Source organism: Aptenodytes patagonicus, chromosome 7, assembly GCF_965638725.1.
Source record: "Aptenodytes patagonicus chromosome 7, bAptPat1.pri.cur, whole genome shotgun sequence".
NCBI lineage: Eukaryota > Metazoa > Chordata > Aves > Sphenisciformes > Spheniscidae > Aptenodytes > Aptenodytes patagonicus.
In genome coordinates this window covers 46,856,925-46,876,179 of record NC_134955.1, presented here as the reverse complement: position 1 = coordinate 46,876,179, position 19,255 = coordinate 46,856,925, and the positions used below count along the sequence as shown (strand labels likewise).

At 53.4% G+C, this 19,255-nt stretch overlaps 1 protein-coding gene across 1 annotated transcript; it reads right to left on the bottom strand.

The window, feature by feature from the left end:
• Positions 1-654: 654 nt before the first annotated feature.
• On the bottom strand, positions 655-19,130 carry JDP2 (Jun dimerization protein 2). Its single transcript, XM_076343429.1, has 4 exons — positions 19,065-19,130; positions 7,547-7,770; positions 2,599-2,703; positions 655-1,718 (listed from the first exon to the last, which is right to left on the bottom strand). Exons 2-4 carry the CDS (start codon positions 7,745-7,747, stop codon positions 1,533-1,535), a joined length of 492 nt encoding a protein of 163 aa, XP_076199544.1. The 5' UTR covers positions 7,748-7,770; positions 19,065-19,130; the 3' UTR covers positions 655-1,532.
• Between the last annotated feature and the right edge of the window lie 125 nt (positions 19,131-19,255).

Sequence of the window (19,255 nt, the reverse complement as noted above, 5' to 3'; positions counted from 1 at the left end):
CAGCAATAGTGGCAGAGCTTGGTTATTCATATGGGGATGCTAACTCTCAGTCCTAGCATCTGAAGCACACCTGGCTGATTATCTTCTCAACCTCCACACCCCTGTGCTCAGCACTGGCCGAAGCGCAGGGCAAGCTTTAAGAGCTTTCCCAGCACGTCAGTTAGGGGCAAGGCTAGGACCCAGCAGAGACCCAAAGGAACAGTTCTCCACCTCCTTCCATGAGGGATCACCACCACAAGAACATTGTGATAGCTCCCCCATCTCTTTCTTGTCCCTGAAATGAGTTCAAGCTGCTGTATTCAGGCCTGAAACAAGAAGGACCAGGTAAGGATGAGATGGTCTCCCTGTGTCACACCTCTGCCTTTCCAGCCCACAAGCCATGCCCTGCCTGCCCTTTTCGGTGCAGCACTGAGCTACTTCTTGCTTGACAATGGTCAGAGCTGCCTCCGAGGTTCCCAGCCTCCCCAGGGTGAATTCCCCTGGCCCACAGCTGCTAACACAGAGAACCACCAAAACCAGCTCTGCGATCAGCTGCACCATCCCACTCAGCCAGGAACACACCCGGCATGGTCAGACCTGGCACATGTTGCCATGGTGCCGAGCTCTGGCCAGAGCCCACCATGGCCTGACCCGGACAGAGCACAGGAGGACGGCGGCTGTAAAGGTAACATTTACTGAGAGATACAGAACTGAGTATTATGAAGGACATACATGGATGGAGAGGGTAGCGACACCACTGTGGACGGTGGTTTGGACCCCCTTCCCAGCACGCCAGGGAAGGAGCCAGACGCTACCGGACAAGTAACACAATGGAGATAACTGTGGCATATGCATTTGTAACAAACAGACCATCATAACATACATTTCTATGGGATCACATCTAGTGATTATATAAATCCATATAGAGATCGCTGTATAAAAACTTTGTAAAAAATACTTTAAAAAAAGTGTAAAAATGTGCATTCAAAAGCACGGCCGACACGGACAGCTGGGCTGTAAACATTATACTGAGAGTGTGCTTGTGGGGGGCGCCTGCGCCACCGAGCCCCGACAGGCCTGCCCACCAAACGGGGTTGCGTCAAGTGTTTGCGGTTCTTGGGTTCGGGTTTCCCTCCAGAGCGTGCGCCAGGAGCGGTGGCAGCCTCTGGGCAGGGCGCCGGCGGGCACCGTGCAGCCGCCGCTCCTCCGCCTGCGGCCCCTGCTCCCCATGGGGCGCATGGACCTCGCGGGATGTGCTGCGGTGTCATGGGTCCCCGGGGCCACAAGCAGGCTGAAGGGCTGTGATGAGGTATCACAGGGAGGTTGCCCTTATCGGTGCCGCTAGCCCTGCTCCCGGGTTCAGCCTCAGAGTACATGGTTGACAGGTTCCTGATCTTCTCTGTCCCCATATTTGTTTGGTCCATAGTTCCCAAGGAAGCCCACTGGGTCCTGGCTGCACCAGGCCTGGGTGCACAGTTCTTCACACAGTACATACATTAGAGACCCTGGAAGACCCTTCGCCACTGTCTCCTCCTCCTGGCCCAGTGCCACCTTCACTTCTTCTCTAGCTGCTCCAGCAGCGGGTTGGCTTCGCTCTCGGGCGTCTTGATGCTGTCTGTCCGCACAATGCAGGTGGGACGGTGCCGGTTCAGCATCAGGATCAGCTGCTGCCTCTCCTGTTTCAGCTCTTCTATCTGGGCCTTCAGCTCAGCGTTCATGAGCTCTAGACGCTCGGACTCCTAGCAGGACAGAAACACAGCCGCATGTGACTTTATTCCAACAGGACAAGATACAAGGAGAAACAATTTGGCCAACAAACCATCTCTGCTCAGTGCCGCTCCTCAGCCCCTGCAGCACAGCAGCAGCCTGAAGACCTGCCAAGGCACCGGGCCCCTCCAGGCAGTTCATCCCCAGCCCTGCTGCCTTAAGTTACCTAGTGCCACCGCAAGGAAATACACAGTCACCTCCTAGGACAGGTCTCTGCTGCACCACAGCAAAACCCCTGCCTGGATGCTTTCCATGGTCTGGAAGGGTGTGTGGAAACAAACCCGCATTTAAGTTTTCACCCCCCATCTGCAAGGATCTGCCCTTGTGAAATGGCTCCTTGTCCCCCACTGTGTCATTTGCCCATGTCCCACCACCCCTTGCAGAAAAGCACCAAGGTACTGTGAGAGTTTTTCTGCCTTGGGGTCACGGGTGAGAGGGCATCTGTCCACTGAACGGGGAAACCTTCAGGAATTTGGGCAAGGGGCCAGCACACTGTCGGCCCCCTGTCCTGTGCCACACTCCCACGGGTGCTCCTGCTCCAGCACTGAGGCAGAGGCACTACCAGCCCTCTCTCTCTCCCACACCCAGAGCCCACCTCCAGCCCTCTCCATCCCTGGTACCACAGGCACAGGGATGCTCGTGAGCTCTGCCTCAGCACGCACACGGCCACCACCTTCACAGCCTCGTGGAAAGGGGGGCAACGGGCCTGTGTTTTCCCAGATAAGGGCACAGGAGCAAGGGGAGGCAGAGGGGGAGTTTAGGAGGGAGCGTTGCCTGCCGCTGGGGCACCTTTCTAGGGAGGTGCCCCCGCCAAGGTCCCCGCTGTGCCCTGGGACAGGTCAGGGCACCCACCCGCTGCAGGAATTCCGTCCTCTCCTTCTTCTTGTTACGACATCGCGCTGCTGCTACTTTGTTTTTCTCCCGGCGCCTTTTCCTCCTCTCCTCTTCCTCGTCCAGCTGCAACGAGACAGAGAAGCCCAGGTCAGAGCCAGCAGGTGTGGGGCAGGGCAGGAGGTAGGGGTGAGCACCCGGCAGCCCCACCGGTGGGCAGGGCAAGGACAGGGGTGGCAGCCACCCATGCCAGTGGCCACCAGCGACGTGGTCTAATCCTCGTCAGGAACCAGGCATGCTGCTGCCACAGCCTCTAACTCTACTCTGTGGGGACACAGGGAGGGAGACCAGTGCGGTATCCACAGCTGGGGACCCGGCTGGCAGGGGACAGACAACTCTTTGCAGTGCTGCTCCCTCCCCAAGAAAGGGCAGAGACAAGGGGAATAGAACCCCATCCCGCAAAGATAGGCACAGTTTGTCACACAGACATCTACAGGCACAGCTCTGTGAACAGTCATTCAAAGCATCACACATGCAGCCAAGAGTGAGAGGCAGAGAAACCTGAAAGAACCCCCAGCTGGGCCTGGCTGTTCCCTCCCTTCCAGTACATGGGACTGTCTGCTGCAGCTTCAGCACTGCCTGAGTCACAGGGCCACCATGGTAAGGTGGGACAGGTTCTGCATCCCCTGTAAAGAAGCAGGACACGGCAGTGCTTGCGCTGTTCGCTGTGACTCAGTTGCTCTGTGCTGTCTGACTCAAACCACACAGGCCAGGCCAATAAGCCCTATGGGTTGGAAACCCGTAATCAAAGTATTTAGGGATATTTTCTACAAAGCCTGTGTAAATGGCCTATGGCATGCTTGCATCTGAGAACCCAAACCAGCTCCTTCAAGAAAAATCTGAGTGCTGGAAAGCCCTGCGAAGTCAGCATCCAGGTTACACTTTGTAGCATGGCTAGAGAAGAAAAGGTCCCCAGTGCCTTCATCCACATTCGGCCTGGGACTCTGAAATTTGAGATGTCAGACTGAACTGCCTCGTTCCTATCAACTGATACCTGACAGCACACATCTCTTCAAATGCAGTGGCAGCAATATTCGCTTTATGAGCACTTCCACAGCCTATTTGCACCTTCTCTAAGGGCAGCTCCGGTCTGAGAAGGCAGCCGCATCCTTCCCTTCGTACCTCCCCCAAGTCAGTGTGGTTGAGGGACACACCTCCCAGACGAGCCTCTCACAGCACACACCATCTGAACAGCCTTGTTGCTCCAGCGGCTGGGCTTAGTCACCTCAAAAGGAGAGTCAGAGATTCCCAATGCCAAGGCCACAAAGTGGCGGTGGGAGTGGGTGGCCACCAGATTACCCCACATGTAGGTACACCAGTGATGCCTGCAGAAAACAAAAGCTGCAGGTGCCATCGTCCACAGCAAACTGTGCACACTGCTAACATTCACCAAGTCCAAAGCCCACTAATCAAAACATCTCAGTGTGATGTGCAAGGACAGGATGAAACATTGACTCAGCAGAGTTAAGGTGAAGGGGTACCTTAAGTAAGGTGCATGTCCAATATGCAGCACATAGCATGCTTTAGAAGCCAATGTCCAAGTTTTATAGCACTAATAGCTTTTGCATCTTCTGTACCTTACTTCCCAAACATTTTACCAAAGTTGCTGTTTTAGCTGGGGCTAAAATATTAAGCAAAATCACCACAAGCTATGCACAGACTTCCATAATGCCAGGCTGCCACCATTCCTTTGCCAAGGCAGTGCCATGGGGCATCATGCACCACACTTGGGAGAACCAGGATGGGAACCGCACTGATGCCCCCAAGTCCAGTTAGAAGTGGCCAGCTCTCACTATACCAATGTAACTCAGATGCGGCAGGCGTTAGCAGAAGTGACCAGGAAAGCTCTAACTCCATGCTCTGCTGCCTTTTCCTCCTGGCAGGATCAGGATACCTCACAGCAAAGCCACAAGCAGCTCTTACAAAATTTCCACACAGAGTTTAAGAGGAGGTGGACATCAGGGTAGCCACCATTCCCCTCTGCACATTTACCAACCACTCCTCTACCCCTTAGATAGCTTCTCGGCCTTTTAGTTCAAGGATTATTAGGAGGGTGCAGAGAGGGGACACGTGCTTACAGCTCCAAAGCTCAAGAAACACACCCCAAACTTTCCTGCAAAGTACATCTTGGGTTGTAACAGGAACTGGAAGACCAAACAGTGACCGCACAAGCCTCACAGTGTCCCTGAGAACTGCCTGACACATTTCCAATCCCTGTTGCTCCATTCAGCGAGAATCAAAGAATAAGTGACCTGTCCCTGTCCCCTTCAGCTTCCCCTCCACCCCACAGAGGGCCCAGCAAAGGGCAAAGTCCTTTAGATGGGGTACAGATGCTTAAGGAGGGTGACTCAGCACAGATAGCAGCAGCTTGAACTCTTGGCTCTGCTTTTTGACCACAGCTCCTGTAACTTCAAGAAAGCAGGTTTCCCCCTCTCCGCTTCTGCTTCATTTCAGTTCAAAAAGGTGACATGGCCCTGGTGCTGGGGGTTAGGACTCTACTCAGAGGCACAAGGGACAGTGATGGTGTATCACCCCATAGCATGTTTCAGTAGCTGATCTCCAGGGGAATCCTGTGGGTAGAAGGTCTGGGGTTGCCTCCTGAATTGCTTCAGTCAGCAGCATCAGGGACCGAGGTGACCATCAGCCTGAGGGGCAGGGCTCTGTCCTAGAGGGAGCACCCCAGGTGGGTTTCAGTGGCAGAGGAGCCCAGCAGCACCTGTCTCCAGCTGCCCCAAGAGGAGGGCAGCCTGCCCAGTGGGGCTGTCCACCACCCTGCGGGGAAGCCAGCGCCCAGCGCCCACTGGGTGGGTTTTGTGCATACTCCCAGGGACAAATACCCCAGTGCCAAGAGATGCTGGTCCCCCCAGCACAGCAGAGAAAGCTGCCTGTGCCCCAGCTCGTGGGAAGCAGCCTGCCCTCCCAGGCGCTGCGCAGAGCATGGCATGCCGGTACCCAGCATCCCCAGGCTCCGGCTCCCTGCAAGAGGAAAGCAGCTGCAGGCTGCATTGCAAAATTATGTGTGGGCAGCTTCTTGGCTACTCATGGGATAAGCAGCTACTGCTTCAGCTCCCCCAGACTTTCGCTGCAAAGCCCGTGCCAGGGGCAGCTCCAATTGCTGTCCTCAACTCCTCGGCTTCACAGGCCACGCAGGGGAGGAACTGGCTGCAGGGAAGGCAGCCGTGTGGGGGCTGCCAGTGGACTTCCCCTTATCTTTCCTCCACATAGTGTCTCAACAACTGGCTCAGAGGACACTCAGCACTTCCAGTACCTGCTGTGGGGCAGAGCTGCCCTGTCCGTTAGGCAGAGGCTGGTGAGACCACATCCCCATGCCCACCAAGCAAAAGCAGCTGTTGCAGGGCCAGCTCAGAGGTGCCTGAGACACCCCAGGAAAGGACCTGTGCCCAGGAAGACAGCACAGCTACAGACTTTTTTTCTTTCTTCCCTAACCCACAAAGCAAGGCGGGCATTGCACCCCATTTGCTGCATGATACCCAGGCCAAGAGCTTGGGACAGCATTTGGCTTCAGCTGCCAACCCACAACTGCTTTGCCTAGAGGGACCAAAGCCATAAGCACCCTCCAGACCCTTCTGATGGCCTCCCGCAGCATCCTAGCCTCAGCTTCTGCCATTGAGAAGCTGCCGAGTCCGTCCCCAGGTGAGCTCCATGGGATGCTGCATGAGCTGATCAGACACTCCCTTGGGAACAGAGCTCCTGTGCAAGGTGATCAGATGGACTCCATCGTACCAGTTCTCCCCGCAGAAGTCCACCGCAAGGGGCTGGGGGGAAGGAACAGGCACCCTCCCTGCAGGTGGACCTGGGTGCTGCTAAGCTTTTGCCATAAGAGTTGTGCCAAACCAAGTGTCAGCACCATTTGGAGAGTGGGCTGCTCCCTGGAACTGATGTTTTACACCCTTCAGCTCACAGCTCATCACGGGCAGCTTTTTACGTCATCTAGTACCTCCTTGCTGATGTGTCCAGAGAATGCACATCACCCCATCCTCATATGGCATCATCTGAGGTATCCTCACACAGGAGCAAATGCACTGTTCAGAAGGGTTATTTATCGGACCTTCTGACAGCAGCCACCACCCTCACCAACGTGGGGCCTCCGAATTGATGGGTTCCCTGCTCCATCTGCAGGCAGTGGGAGGTGCAAACACTCACCACCAGTACAGCAAGGGTCAAGGAGTCAAAGACCGGACAACCAACACAAGACAAACACACAAGGAAAAGGCTGTGCAAGTGTCTCCCAAGTCCCTGCAGCCTGGTTCTGACGTGCCAGCCTGTAGTACTAAGCAGAAGCCACCTACCTTCCCTGTCCCAGGAGCTCCGAGGTGAAGCCACGGCGCCTCCCGAGCAGTGGGGCAGGGGAAGCCCCAGCCAGCAGCGCCTGTGGCACAAGCTGAGTCACCGCTGCCACTCAGCACCGTTTGCCCATGTGCCTCATCCCCGTGGGAAAGGCAATGCCAACGCCAGCAGCACCAAGAGCTCGTTGGCACCGGAGACGGGATGAAAGCATCACGCAAGCCCTCTGATGGGCTGCGCGGCTTCTCCTTTGGGTGCGTGCCCCAACCTAGGGACACGCTGGCTGTGCCAGACCCCGCTCCACGGGCAGGGTTTGAGTTCAGCTGGCTGCCAATGGCTGTGTGGGACCGGTCAGGTCTGGGACACCGAGGCCACCGCTCCCAGCCCATGCCACAGGCACAGAAATTCAGGCATGGTGAAGAGGCAGCCAGTGGAGCAGCTGCTAACACACGTGCACGTCACCAAACAGGCAGCGTGACGTGCTTATAAAACACGTTGCTGGCTACCCTGGCAGGAAACCCAAGCACAGGCAGGAGAGAAACACAGGCAGGTGCAGGCAACGGCCCTACAGGGCCACCTGCAGCCAGCAGCCCCCGAGACTCACCTCACTTTTCATGGGCTGGGGTCTCTTCCCAAGCTTCACCTCCAGGAAGTGGAGAGGTGAGATCATGGCCCCGATGTTGCGGATGTCAGCGTACTTCAGCTCCTCGGCAGTAAGGGCTGTGCCAGGCAGTCCCGTCAAGGGGCCAAGCCCAGGCAGCGCGCCGGCCGTCAGGGACGGGTCGGGTATCTGCCCTGGCATCATAGCAGGGGAAACAGCTTCGTAGGCTGGAGGGAGAGTGAGACACAGCCCATTACAACCCAACTACAGGGCCTCATGCCACAGCACAAGCCAAATTTATTCCATAGTCCCATCACCTAACGGGGTGCGAATCAGGGAAAGCAGCGCTCTTCCCCAGGGGTGGCAAAGGCAAGGACTAAGCAGAACCAGGACGACAGAAACCAAAATATATGAATCCTGCTAGGAAGGATACGCTACTGGTGTGTTGATCAGGAAAGCAAAGAGACCCAAGAGGCAAAGCACCAGGAGAACAGGAGCTGGCTGCAACGACAGCGATGTGGTCCCATGGACTACTGGTTTTGGCACACCTTTCTCTGGAGTGCAGAAGATCAAGGTTTGCTCTTAACTGAGTTTTGATTAACATGTAGGTTATTAGGACAAGAAGAAAACGGCACAAAGAGGACCATAACATGCCTTAGGCTGGATTTCTTCTGGGCAGGCTCAGCCCGCTGGTCAGGGCTGGGACACGGCACACAGGGACGAGGGATAAAACCGTGAGAGAAAAACCTGCCACTGAACAAACATCTCCCAGCATAGACATGAGGAAGCGAAGGCTGGAGAGGAGGGGAAATGGAGCAAGGTGCAAAAGGCTTCTTCTATCAGGAAAGAAAAAAAATTGCAGCACAAGTGAGAATAGGATCAGGACAAGCTTTAGCAAGTCACTTATAGGCAGAAGAAAGGGAGTTACCAGAAAACATGAAGAACAAGTGGCTAAGAGATAAAGAAGTAAAATTATACCTAAAATGGGAAGCCCACAGAACTGGAGCTGTTATATCAGCCAAAAAGCAAAGGGAGCAGGTAGCTGTTGGCTACAGCGCAAGTACATCCCTGCTTGTGTAACTGGCCTGGGACACTCACAAGTGACCCAGTTACAACATGCAGAGTCAACTTCTGTCCACACAGCAACCATTTTCGCCCCCTCAACTCAACCACATGTCCAAGTGCTCATGCACTGCTCTCCTTGCTCTGCCCAGCCGGACTGGTCCCAGCACAATCCAGGAGCCTCCGGGCATCCAACCCATCCTGCCCACCGGCCAGGAGGCACCCACACAGCGGGGAGAGGGACCAGCAATGTCAGGAGAAACAGGCTAATGGAGTGGACCCAAAATCTCACTGAGCAGCTTCCCACAACCACGAGAGCCAGTCACAAGGCAGGATTCAACAAGCAGTTGGGCAAACTCATGGAAGAGGGGTCCACAAAGGACCATCAGTCTGCACAAACTCCTGGAAGCTCTGACAGCACCGACTGCCAGAGCAAGGAGGTGCATTAAGCAAGGGATAACATGCACTTGCCCTGCTCCTTCCAAAGCATGCACTCTCAGCTGCTGAGAGACCAGGTAACGGGCGATGCAGACTTTTGGTCCAGGCAGTATAGCTGTGCTAAGCAGAGGCACACACACATTGTCAAGCCAGCTGCCACAGTTGCTCAGCACTTGCCATCCTGGGGTGACAAATCTATGTCAGTACCAGGCTGAAAACTTGAGTAAAGCTGCATGTGAAATAGGACTGTTGGATCACGGAGTCACAGAACAGTTAAGGTGGGGAAGGACCTCTGGAGATTGCCTGGTCCAACCCCCCTGCTCAAGCAGGGTCAGTGGGAGTGGGTTGAACAGTGTTAATCATGGCAAGCAGAGAAGTTAAGGATTTCTTGGCACTGGCACATCTCTTTACCCAGGAGATTATTTAGTATATTTGTTAATGTGAAGGAACAGGAGATGAGCAGTGGAAGGGAAGGAAAACCAATCATACAGGTTAGTCAAGGGTAGAGAGGCTAATGCAAGCTCCACAGCTCCCAGCATGGGTGCTGTGCAAGCCGTACTGGTGTGACAGACAAGGGGATTTGCATGAAAGAGTGCCTACAAACTGCAATATGCTGTGAGCTGTCATACGCTCTAATCTGCCACTGAAGAGGTCCAGGTGTTGGCACGAGATGTCCCCTGGCAGAGTTTGTTCAGCAGACAGCAGCAGTGACCAACGGGACTTGAGAAAGAGTGTGGAAAGCAAATGCAGCAAGACCGTGACCATAAAGAGGCAACAAGCAGGAATCAAGCCCTCTGCTCCAGTCATCCTTCAGGAGGAGAAATCAGAAAGCGGAGAGCAGGCCAGTGCTCAGCAGTGCTGGTATGAGGGGGGAGGAAGCTGGGCCGGGGGGAGGTAATCTGCACAAGGACATTAAAGCCTGAAAAGGAGAAGATGGGAAAGATAGGTGAGATGAGTAACTTCTGAAGCAAAGTGATACTACCTGATGAAATGGACTCCTGCCCATTTGGTGACAGAAGAGAAAGAAAATACTTGGTAATGATATTTGACCTCAGAAAAGACTACACGTCAACTCGTTGAGATTGCAAGGACTTAAACTGATCCAAAGTATTCATTCTTAAATAGTGATCTCTAAACCAGACAGCTGTAATTCCACATCTGCAGTGGTTGCCTTGTACGGTGTCAGGAGATGCCGGCTCGCAGCAGGGCTCTGAAGCTGCACGCTACGTCCCTCCTCTTCCTTTCAGGCCTACACACAGCTAAGATGCTTCCCTCCCCCAAAAACCAGGCACCATCCTACCCTAGGCTGCACTCCAGACAGAAAAATGCAAAAAGTTATTTGGTGACTGTGCCTAAATCCCTACCATCTTCCTCAGAGGCTGTCCCTCTCCAGCAGGAAAGTGCCGGGTCAGTGAGGTGGCATGGCAAAGAGGAGGTGACTCCAGAGGCTCTTCCCAGGACATACTGCCACAGGACTCAGCTGCGTGGAGTTAAATTCAACCTACCATTTTGGGATAGCTGCACACACTGCAGAGCTAGCCATTTCCAGCCACTGCCACTAAGATGACATGCTGCGGCACTGGGGAAGAAGCCTGCCAACAGCAGCACACCCCGGGCCAGCTACTGCACACCCCCTCACCAGCAATCCCATAGATGTCCATCCCCAGCTTGAACAGTTTGAGCTTAAGTAAAAATAAAAAAAAAAATTAAAAAAAAAATCAGTAGCTAATGTATATGAACACCCTCTTGAAGTCTCCCTCCTGCAAATACCACGTGTGAGCTGCTATGGCACACACTGACTCGGGGCCCTGACCCACCCTTTCACAGGCTTCAGGCTGGGAACTGACTTGAGCCCAGCACTGGATGCCTAAATCCATTCTGGACTTGGGGGACCTGGTTTTAATTTGTTGTCTTCCATCACGACATGTAGCTGACAGCACCCAGGTGCTGGGGGCTGGACAGTCCAGGTCCTCAGCTAGACCGAATTCAGGGTCACTGCAATTTATGAAATAAGGAGGGAAGAGAAATCTGTTCTCCAGACTGTGGGACTACCTGGCCACCAAGCACCCCCCTGCACTCCTGAGCCTGAGGCAGCTCTCTGGGGACAATGGGCTAAAGATCTGAGAAAACATTGTGTTTTCTCTGGCCCACGTTCTCCCTCTACCGCTTTGATCTGGTAGCTTAATATGCCTTGTAATAGCCTCCGTACCAGTGTGACATCAGGCACAGGTCGGAATGAAGGAGCTGGCCCAGTACCTAACATGCTCTAAAAAACTTATCCTGGATCCAGGGACTGCACTGCCAAAGCCCACATCACACCTGCATCAGTGTAAACTAAATCTAAAGCTGTTCAAACCAAAGCACCAGGAGCCACCTGGAAAAACGTGAACCTGCACATTAAGATGAGCTAGAACTAGGTGGGAAGGGGGAAAGCGACTTCTACAAGCGAGATCTTGCTCAGGGGTCAGGAAGCTCAGGAGCACATTGAGAACTGCCAAGAGTCAAGCTGAGTTAGACCTTGGAGAGGAACGTAAAACCATTCCCAGTGGGGCTATAACCATGGAAATAAGAAGGGAACGAGGAGAGATGCTGTCCCTCTCAGCAGAGCAGGGGTGCAGTGACAGATCATCCCGCCCAGCCTTCGATGTCCCTCAGCCCCAGGCACTGTCACTCTCTGCTGATCGGAGGGACTCTCTTGTTCCACTCCTTTTGCTTCTTCCGCCTGTAAGAAAGGCTTCCCTTTCATCCCAAGTCCCAGATAGAATCATAGAATCATTAAGGTTGGAAAAGACCTCTAAGATCAAGTCCAACCGTCAACCCAACACCACCATGCCCACTAAACCATGTCCCTAAGCGCCTCATCTACACGTCTTTTAAATACCTCCAGGGATGGGGACTCAACCACTTCCCTGGGCAGCCTGTTCCAATGTTTAACCACTCTTTCAGTAAAGAAATTTTTCCTTACATCCAATCTAAACTTCCCCTGGCACAACTTGAGGCCATTTCCTCTCGTCCTATCGCTAGTTACTTGGGAGAAGAGACCGACACCCACCTCGCTACAACCTCCCTTCAGGTAGTTGTAGAGAGCGATGAGGTCTCCCCTCAGCCTCCTTTTCTCCAGGCTAAACAACCCCAGTTCCCTCAGCCGCTCCTCAGAAGACTTGTTCTCCAGACCCCTCACCAGCTTCGTTGCCCTTCTCTGGACACACTCTAACACCTCAATGTCCTTCTTGTAGTGAGGGGCCCAAAACTGAACACAGTATTCGAGGTGCGGCCTCACCAGTGCTGAGTGCAGGGGCACGATCACTTCCCTACTCCTGCTGGCCACACTATTTCTGATACAGGCCAGGATGCCATTGGCCTTCTTGGCCGCCTGGGCACACTGCCGGCTCATGTTCAGCCGGCTGTCAACCAGCACCCCCAGGTCCTTTTCCGACAGGCAGCTTTCCAGCCACTCTTCCCCAAGCCTGTAGCGCTGCATGGGGTTGTTGTGGCCGAAGTGCAGGACCCAGCACTTGGCCTTGTTGAACCTCATACAATTGGCCTTGGCCCATCGATCCAGCCTGTCCAGGTCCCTCTGCAGAGCCTTCCTACCCTCGAGCAGATCAACACTCCCACCCAACTTGGTGTCGTCTGCAAACTTACTGAGGGTGCACTCGATCCCCTCATCCAGATCATCGATAAAGATATTGAACAAGACCGGCCCCAAAACTGAGCCCTGGGGAACACCGCTTGTGACCGGCTGCCAACTGGATTTAACTCCATTCACCACAACTCTCTGGGCCCGGCCGTCCAGCCAGTTTTTTACCCAGCAAAGAGTACACCTGTCTAAGCCGTGAGCCGCCAGCTTCTCTAGGAGAATGCTGTGGGAGACAGTGTCAAAGGCCTTACTGAAGTCCAGGTAGACCACATCCACATCCACAGATACTTTCACCTTCTTTTCTGGTTAATGCTAGAGGTAAGAAGTTGTACTTTGATCATGTCAAAAAAGCCAAGGCATGTAATTCTATTTAATACTTTGGTCTTCTTTCCAAGGCCATTACCCTGGAAGATATTGACATGCCTGTCTATAGCTCCAGCATATTTCTACCATGTTTGCGTGGTAGGGCAGAAATAACTTTGAAGTTCAAGATCTGAGTTTGACCTTTAAGTTGCAGTTTTTCAATAGCCACATCTTGCTGGATGGGGTGAATACGGCTGGTGCCTTGCCAATTCCTAATTCCTTTCTGGATATTCCCTTGCAGTGTTTATTATTTCTAAGGCACATGAACCAACTCACCTCTGTATTCCTTCACTTTGTAACACAGTGCTTTAGCTCGGATTCTTATTAGATTTTTTCTTTTCATAACTGATTATTAACACAGCCTTTTTTCCTCAATGCCAGGCAGTCTTTCAATGTCTCCTTACACAAGCTGAGAAACATTGTGTCTTCAGTAAAACCTAGCTTTCTGGTGTCCTACGGCTGAACCACACAATTCCTGCATTGTATCAGCTTTGCTTTTTCACATAATGAAGCCAACAGCAAAGCAAAGCAGCGAGGGGAAAGAGAATGTGCAGTCTTACATCTGACACTGGGATCTGCGTGACGCCAGCTGCTCAAGTTTACATTCACCGTAGCTGTGCCTTCTGCACTGATGCTATTCATCATTTCGTGCCACGACATCAAGATGCTCCAGAGTGAATTAGGAGACAGAGAAGGCTTTCTTAAAACTTCAGTTCAGCAATGAGCAGCTTGTGTCATTCAATGCTCTCTTCAGCAACTATCCTTGCAGCAAAAATCTGGTCAACATGTGATTTCATGGGTCAAAATTCAGTTTGTATTTCCTTAGCTTTGCCTCTACACTCCCCTTGTTCTGTTTAAAATGCTGTAACACAAGACTTGACCTCTTGCCGAAATGTCTGTAAACCCTCCTAATTATTGCTGTCACTTTTGCATCCCTGCTTTGGCATTGTTCTTGTTGTGGTCTTGGTCAACCTCAGGTCAAGCTCAGTTATTTTATCAGCAGTCTCATCCCCAAACAGCTTCCTTTGCTCACCTTGGTTTTGTTGCATCTTTCCCATCAGTGACAAGTGTTTCTGTGCTTTGTCCCCCAATTATGTCCTTATGGTCAACAGTCTGTGACACTGGTTGATTTAATATTTCTTAAAGGCAGCACCCATTACTCACAGTTTTTCTCCTATTGCCAGGGTCTGGTATCTTCTGGAGCCTGCAGCCTAGTGGGAAGAAGCTTTACCAAGTTGTTACTGTCCCATACAGTTGCTCGGCGTCCTCAGTGACACTGTCTCTGCATACCCTCCTATTCTTTCTACTTCAGTTCTAATCTTCATTTGCTTGGAGTTTTCTTTTTCTTCCCATACTGATTTTGCTGCTGCTTTTTTCTGGGGACTTTGGGTTTTTTTGAAGGAGTGATGTTTGCACAGCAGTTATGGCATAAATCTAACGTGCGTAGGCATAATCCATGTAACCCAGTGTCCCTGGGGGCTTGTACTCCAGTTGCTAGCCTGTATTCACACCCCTCCTGCCACCTCTTCAGTGCTATTCTTACCCACAGACTAAAATTGGCACAGGAATGCCTACCTGTGTTGAAATCATACATTAATTTCCCTGTGCAGAAACTGCCTTAGTTTGTATGCACTGTTCCCCCAGGACCATCCTATGCATCCTCAACTTATCCAGAGGTGCTGTTTTCTTCTTTATAAACCCAATGCAGTTGCTGCTGCTGCGTCAACAGCATCATCGTGCAGAGAGGACCACAACATCCCGAAGCAGGCTCTGACAGTCACACTTCAATTTAAATTGCCATTACTGTCTTATCTCTGCTGTCAGCTTCCTTGGCAAGAGTGAAGGCTGTTTGCAACCTTATTTTCAATTTTGCTGTCTATAAATCACGGTTTCTTCCAACATAAGCTACTTTACATGCTCTGACATCTCCAATGGTTGATCCAAGTACCCTTCCGATGCTCAGCCAGTCTAGCACCTAATATTGCCAGCCAGCAGATTCTGACACTCTGTAAATACCAGCATGTTTCTCTTTTGCCCATGTTAAGCACTGCGCTAAGGCAAAGTCTGTCCTACCAGCCTCTCCATGCTGCCTGCAGAACCAAGGCCATGCTTGCCTGTTGTTCTCTCACTCCAGGCTCGACCTGGGTGCCTGCCTTTACTTGTCAGCTGCCATGCATCGGAGCACTGCCAAAGTCTGCAAGCCACCATACAAGTGATCTTTGATCTCTTCACCAGTGTGTTAGCACTTAACATACTATCACCATCTTTATGTACTGTCTTGGAGCACCTAAGTCACAGCAATTTGCGTTTCATCTGCTCCTGGCCAACAGGCAACAATTCTGCTGTGGAGATCAGAAGCAGTGCTACCATCCATGAGAAGCAACTTCTGGCTCCTTAGATTTTACTATGGCTTTATTGTCATTTTTTACTTTTTTTAGCTCCTGGCTATCAAGTTCACTCAGCCTGTATGTCATACATTGCATCTTTCTAGTTCCTTCTGTTGGCAGAAGGATGATTTATATGAAAGCCCTTTCCTGACATGCCCAACTTCTCATGCCCCAAGAATGTAACTTCCTAAACAAAGACAGGGCAGTTGGCTATCACCCCTTCTCTGAAGCACAGAGCCACTTGCTTTTTTCCATCTGGACTCTTCTGGCTGGGGAGACTGCAGGGTGCTGATGATCACTGGAGCCTACAGACCTTCTTCCACATCAAGGTTCAGCCCCCAGTGAGTGCCAAGTTAAGCACAATGAAGTTGAAGGCAGAAAGCCACTACCCCATATTCCCAGTACCACAAGTACCTAGCCATGCAATTACAGTTTTCAGGCCCCGGGTTTGCAGGGCCAAAGAAGCATCTGTGTCCTTCCCACAGACACCCCCAGCTGCTGCCCTTGCTGTTCCCTTTCTCCCACAGGCAACCCCACATGGTGGGAGAAGAGCTGCAGGGTTTGTGAACACCCGTACATGTAATGTCCCATCCCAAACTCCCAAGCTCCAGTGAATGGACTGCAGGGCCACAATGCTAAAGAGAGGAAGGACAGTTCCTCAGGAGATGGAAGTCTGAACCCATTTCGTGAGTGGGAACGGTCTGGCTCAGTCCTGCACATCTAGTTTCACACAGATGGCAGAAGGAACGTCCGAGTCATTCACAGTCAGAAGGCTATGAAAAGCTTTCTGAAAACAGGAATGCAGAAAGCCTTGCTGCCTCCCTCCTCTTCTCCATCAGGGAGGCAGGCAGCTCCCTACGCTGTACCCATGGGGCAGCCCAGAGCGGACAGCCTCTCCTTGGCAGAAGGGCAGTTTTGCAGCCCCCCACCCAACTGAGTCCCACCATCAGGCCCCCACACCTGCCTGTCTGATGCTTTGACTCCTTATCCCCATTATGAGGAGGGGGGATACTGGTCCTCCACTCCTCAGCTTTAGAAATAACCCCCCCTTTGCCGTTAGCAAAGCAGTCAGCTCATAGTCTTTCTATTTCCCTGAGCATTTTCCTCCACACCTTCACAGGGTAGTAAAAAGCTCCAGTTTAGCATTACACTGCCCCCACCACTGCAATGCAGTGATTGACTTGTAAGCAACCTGTGACAGCAGGGTTTTGTACAGCACCTAGCATAGCAAGGCTCCTCTATTGCAATAACTGCAAAAAAATTGCAATTAATTATCACAGTATTATTATTAGAGATTGCAATTAATTATTTGTGGCAGACATTTAATAATCCTGCACCACCCACTGGACAGCAGTACAGAGCAGGAAGGTAAAAGCTATCCTATTTCTGCCTGAAGCAGCTCAAAGGGATTTGAGGAGGAAGGAATATCCTGGTCGGAGCTAGGCTGCTGCTCAGACACTGAGGTTAATGACTGACTTGCTGAAATCCCCCAGGACCTTCCATGACCACATGTGGTCAGGGCTGGAACCTTCAAGAAGACAACCCTACTCCGGCACAGAGCTCTGCCCTCAGGGGCCACGGATGGCCTCAGAGATGAGCGGCCCCCCCTACAAACTCCTCAAAATTATGCCCTGAATGCCAGGGTCATCCACAAAGACCTCTAATCCATATAAAGAGCAGCTCTGGCTAGTTTGCAACAGCCCTGCTCAGCTGAGAGGCCCATATGGACCTTCAGCTCCCTGGCTGCATGTTAAAATAGCCTGCAATGTTTGGATTGATATGCCGGACAGTCCAAGCAACTGAGAAATCCATGCAAGCAGCCAAAGACAGATGGCATCAGGTTTGCCATGCCCCCTCCTTGCTGCACTGGCGCTGCAGGACACATGCAGGCTGGCAAGGGGTCCATGCCACACACCATGGCTCTGCCTCCCTTGCTCTTGGGGCCAGGCCCACTGGGAACAGCCTACTGCAGTGAAAAGAGCCTCTCAACAGCTTCACGCTCAAGACACCGCGTGCTGCCAAGTACCTGGCCCAGGCAATGCAGCTGAAGTAGCGAACGCTAGCAAGGGGAAGGAGACCACAGAGCAGATGCTCAGTGCTGCCTGCACTTGAGCAGCCTAGCTGGACACACTGCTTAGATGGAGAGGGCAGGAGAAGGCAAGAGGTATGAGGGAGTATCTACTCTTCCTTGGCAAGGACTGCAGCACAGAGACCTCTGCATCCTGTAAGGAGGGAAATGCTTAACGCTCAGCTGTGAAGAGGAGGGAGAAGCATCCATAGGTGTCTCAGCAAGGAGACAGAGGCAGCAACCTGCACGTTAACTCTCAACTGATCTTGTTAATCTTGTTAATCCCCCAGGCCCCCCAAACCAATCGCTGCTTGACACAGGGACGGTTTGGACGGCGGCTCCTGCACCCACCCACTCATCACCCAGATGGGCAGGTTTTTGCTTTTTTAAATCACTAGGAGCCATACTGAGAATCTGAACTCCAACGACTGGCATTCCCAGATGACCCCACACAAGCAATCACCAGCAAATTCCCAGTGCAGACTCTGGCAACAGCCTCCAGATAGAGTTTTTCATGCAAGGTTTCTTGAAACTAGCTAAAAAATCCTGGTCTGAGCTGCAGAAGCATTTGTTTCTGCTGAGCTCTCGGAGTCCAAACACACACACATGCACACACACACAGTTTGGCAGCGGTTGTGTTCCAGGGCTGGTAATACAAGCCATGGAACAGGCTGCCAAGACAAGCAAGAGAACGAGCCAGGCCCCGTTTCATTGGCCACCATACGCTGCATATGGCCCTGGAACCAGCCAGCACAGTGTTCTCACCCTCCTTGAAGGCATAGGAGACCCTGTGTTTTCAAATACACCTCCACAGGGCCTTCATTAAAGGAAAATGGAAACATAATGTGGCTCTTGCTCTCTTGGTATTTCTCCCTTTCCCCCAATTTGCTCTCAAACCTATTTCCCTCCCATGGAAAAAGAAAAGTGCCTCCTGGAGCAGACTGTGCAAAAGAATGCAACTTCCATTCAACTCCATGCCTGACTGCTAAAGCGGACTTGGGACCGCGCGGTGGGGGAACCTCCAGGGCCCCTTTCCTTCCCAGGGCCCCGCGGGCTGGAGACACGGCTCATCGCAACGCCAGCCCTCCCCGCGGCACAAACACGGCGGCCGGAGGGAGTCCGGACCCCTCACCTGCGCACCCGGCTGACAGGTGATGCGGAGGCAAGGAGGGCTCCCGAAAGCGGGGAGAGGCCGCTCCCCACCGCCCCTGCAGCGGATCGGTGCGGGGGTAGCAGCCCAGTGCCAGGCACCCCCGAAAGGCAGCCCCAGCCCCCGCGCATAGCTGGGTGCGGGGGTAGCAGCCCTGCTCCGAGTCGCCTGTGCGGCTCTGCCCGCCCCCCCCCGGCCGGAGGGTCTCCCCACACCGCTGCCGTGCGCCCGACCGCTGGCAGCCGGACCCTTCCCCGACCGGAGGGCAGCACCCTGCCCGCCGCCGCGGGGTGCTGGGATGTTCCTCCAGGCGCCCCCCCGCCGCCGCTCCCCGCAGCGCCGCCGCCCCCGCGGAGCCCCGCGCCCCCGCCCGCCCCACGCCGCAATCTCGGCCCGCCCGCGCCCGCACCCACCGTGCAGGGGGACCGGGCTGCCGGGGTGCCCGCGGGGCCCGGCCGCAGGGGCCGGGCGCGGGCTGCAGGCTCAGCCCCGCCGCCTCCGCCGCCCGCCTGCGCGGCGCTGCCCCGACCCCCGGGCCCCGCCGGGTGCCGATGTCGTTGCCGGCCGCCGCCGGGGCGCCTTGGCCCGCCGCCGCCCCCCGCCG

Coding starts and splice junctions, on each gene's coding strand:
- JDP2 (XM_076343429.1), bottom strand. CDS start 7,747: ATGATGCCAGGGCAGATACCCGACCCGTCCCTGACGGCCGGCGCGCTG. Junction 2,704..7,546: donor CCCAGCCCATGAAAAGTGAG/GTGAGTCTCGGG, acceptor GTCTCGTTGCAG/CTGGACGAGGAAGAGGAGAG. Junction 1,719..2,598: donor GGACGGAATTCCTGCAGCGG/GTGGGTGCCCTG, acceptor CTGTCCTGCTAG/GAGTCCGAGCGTCTAGAGCT.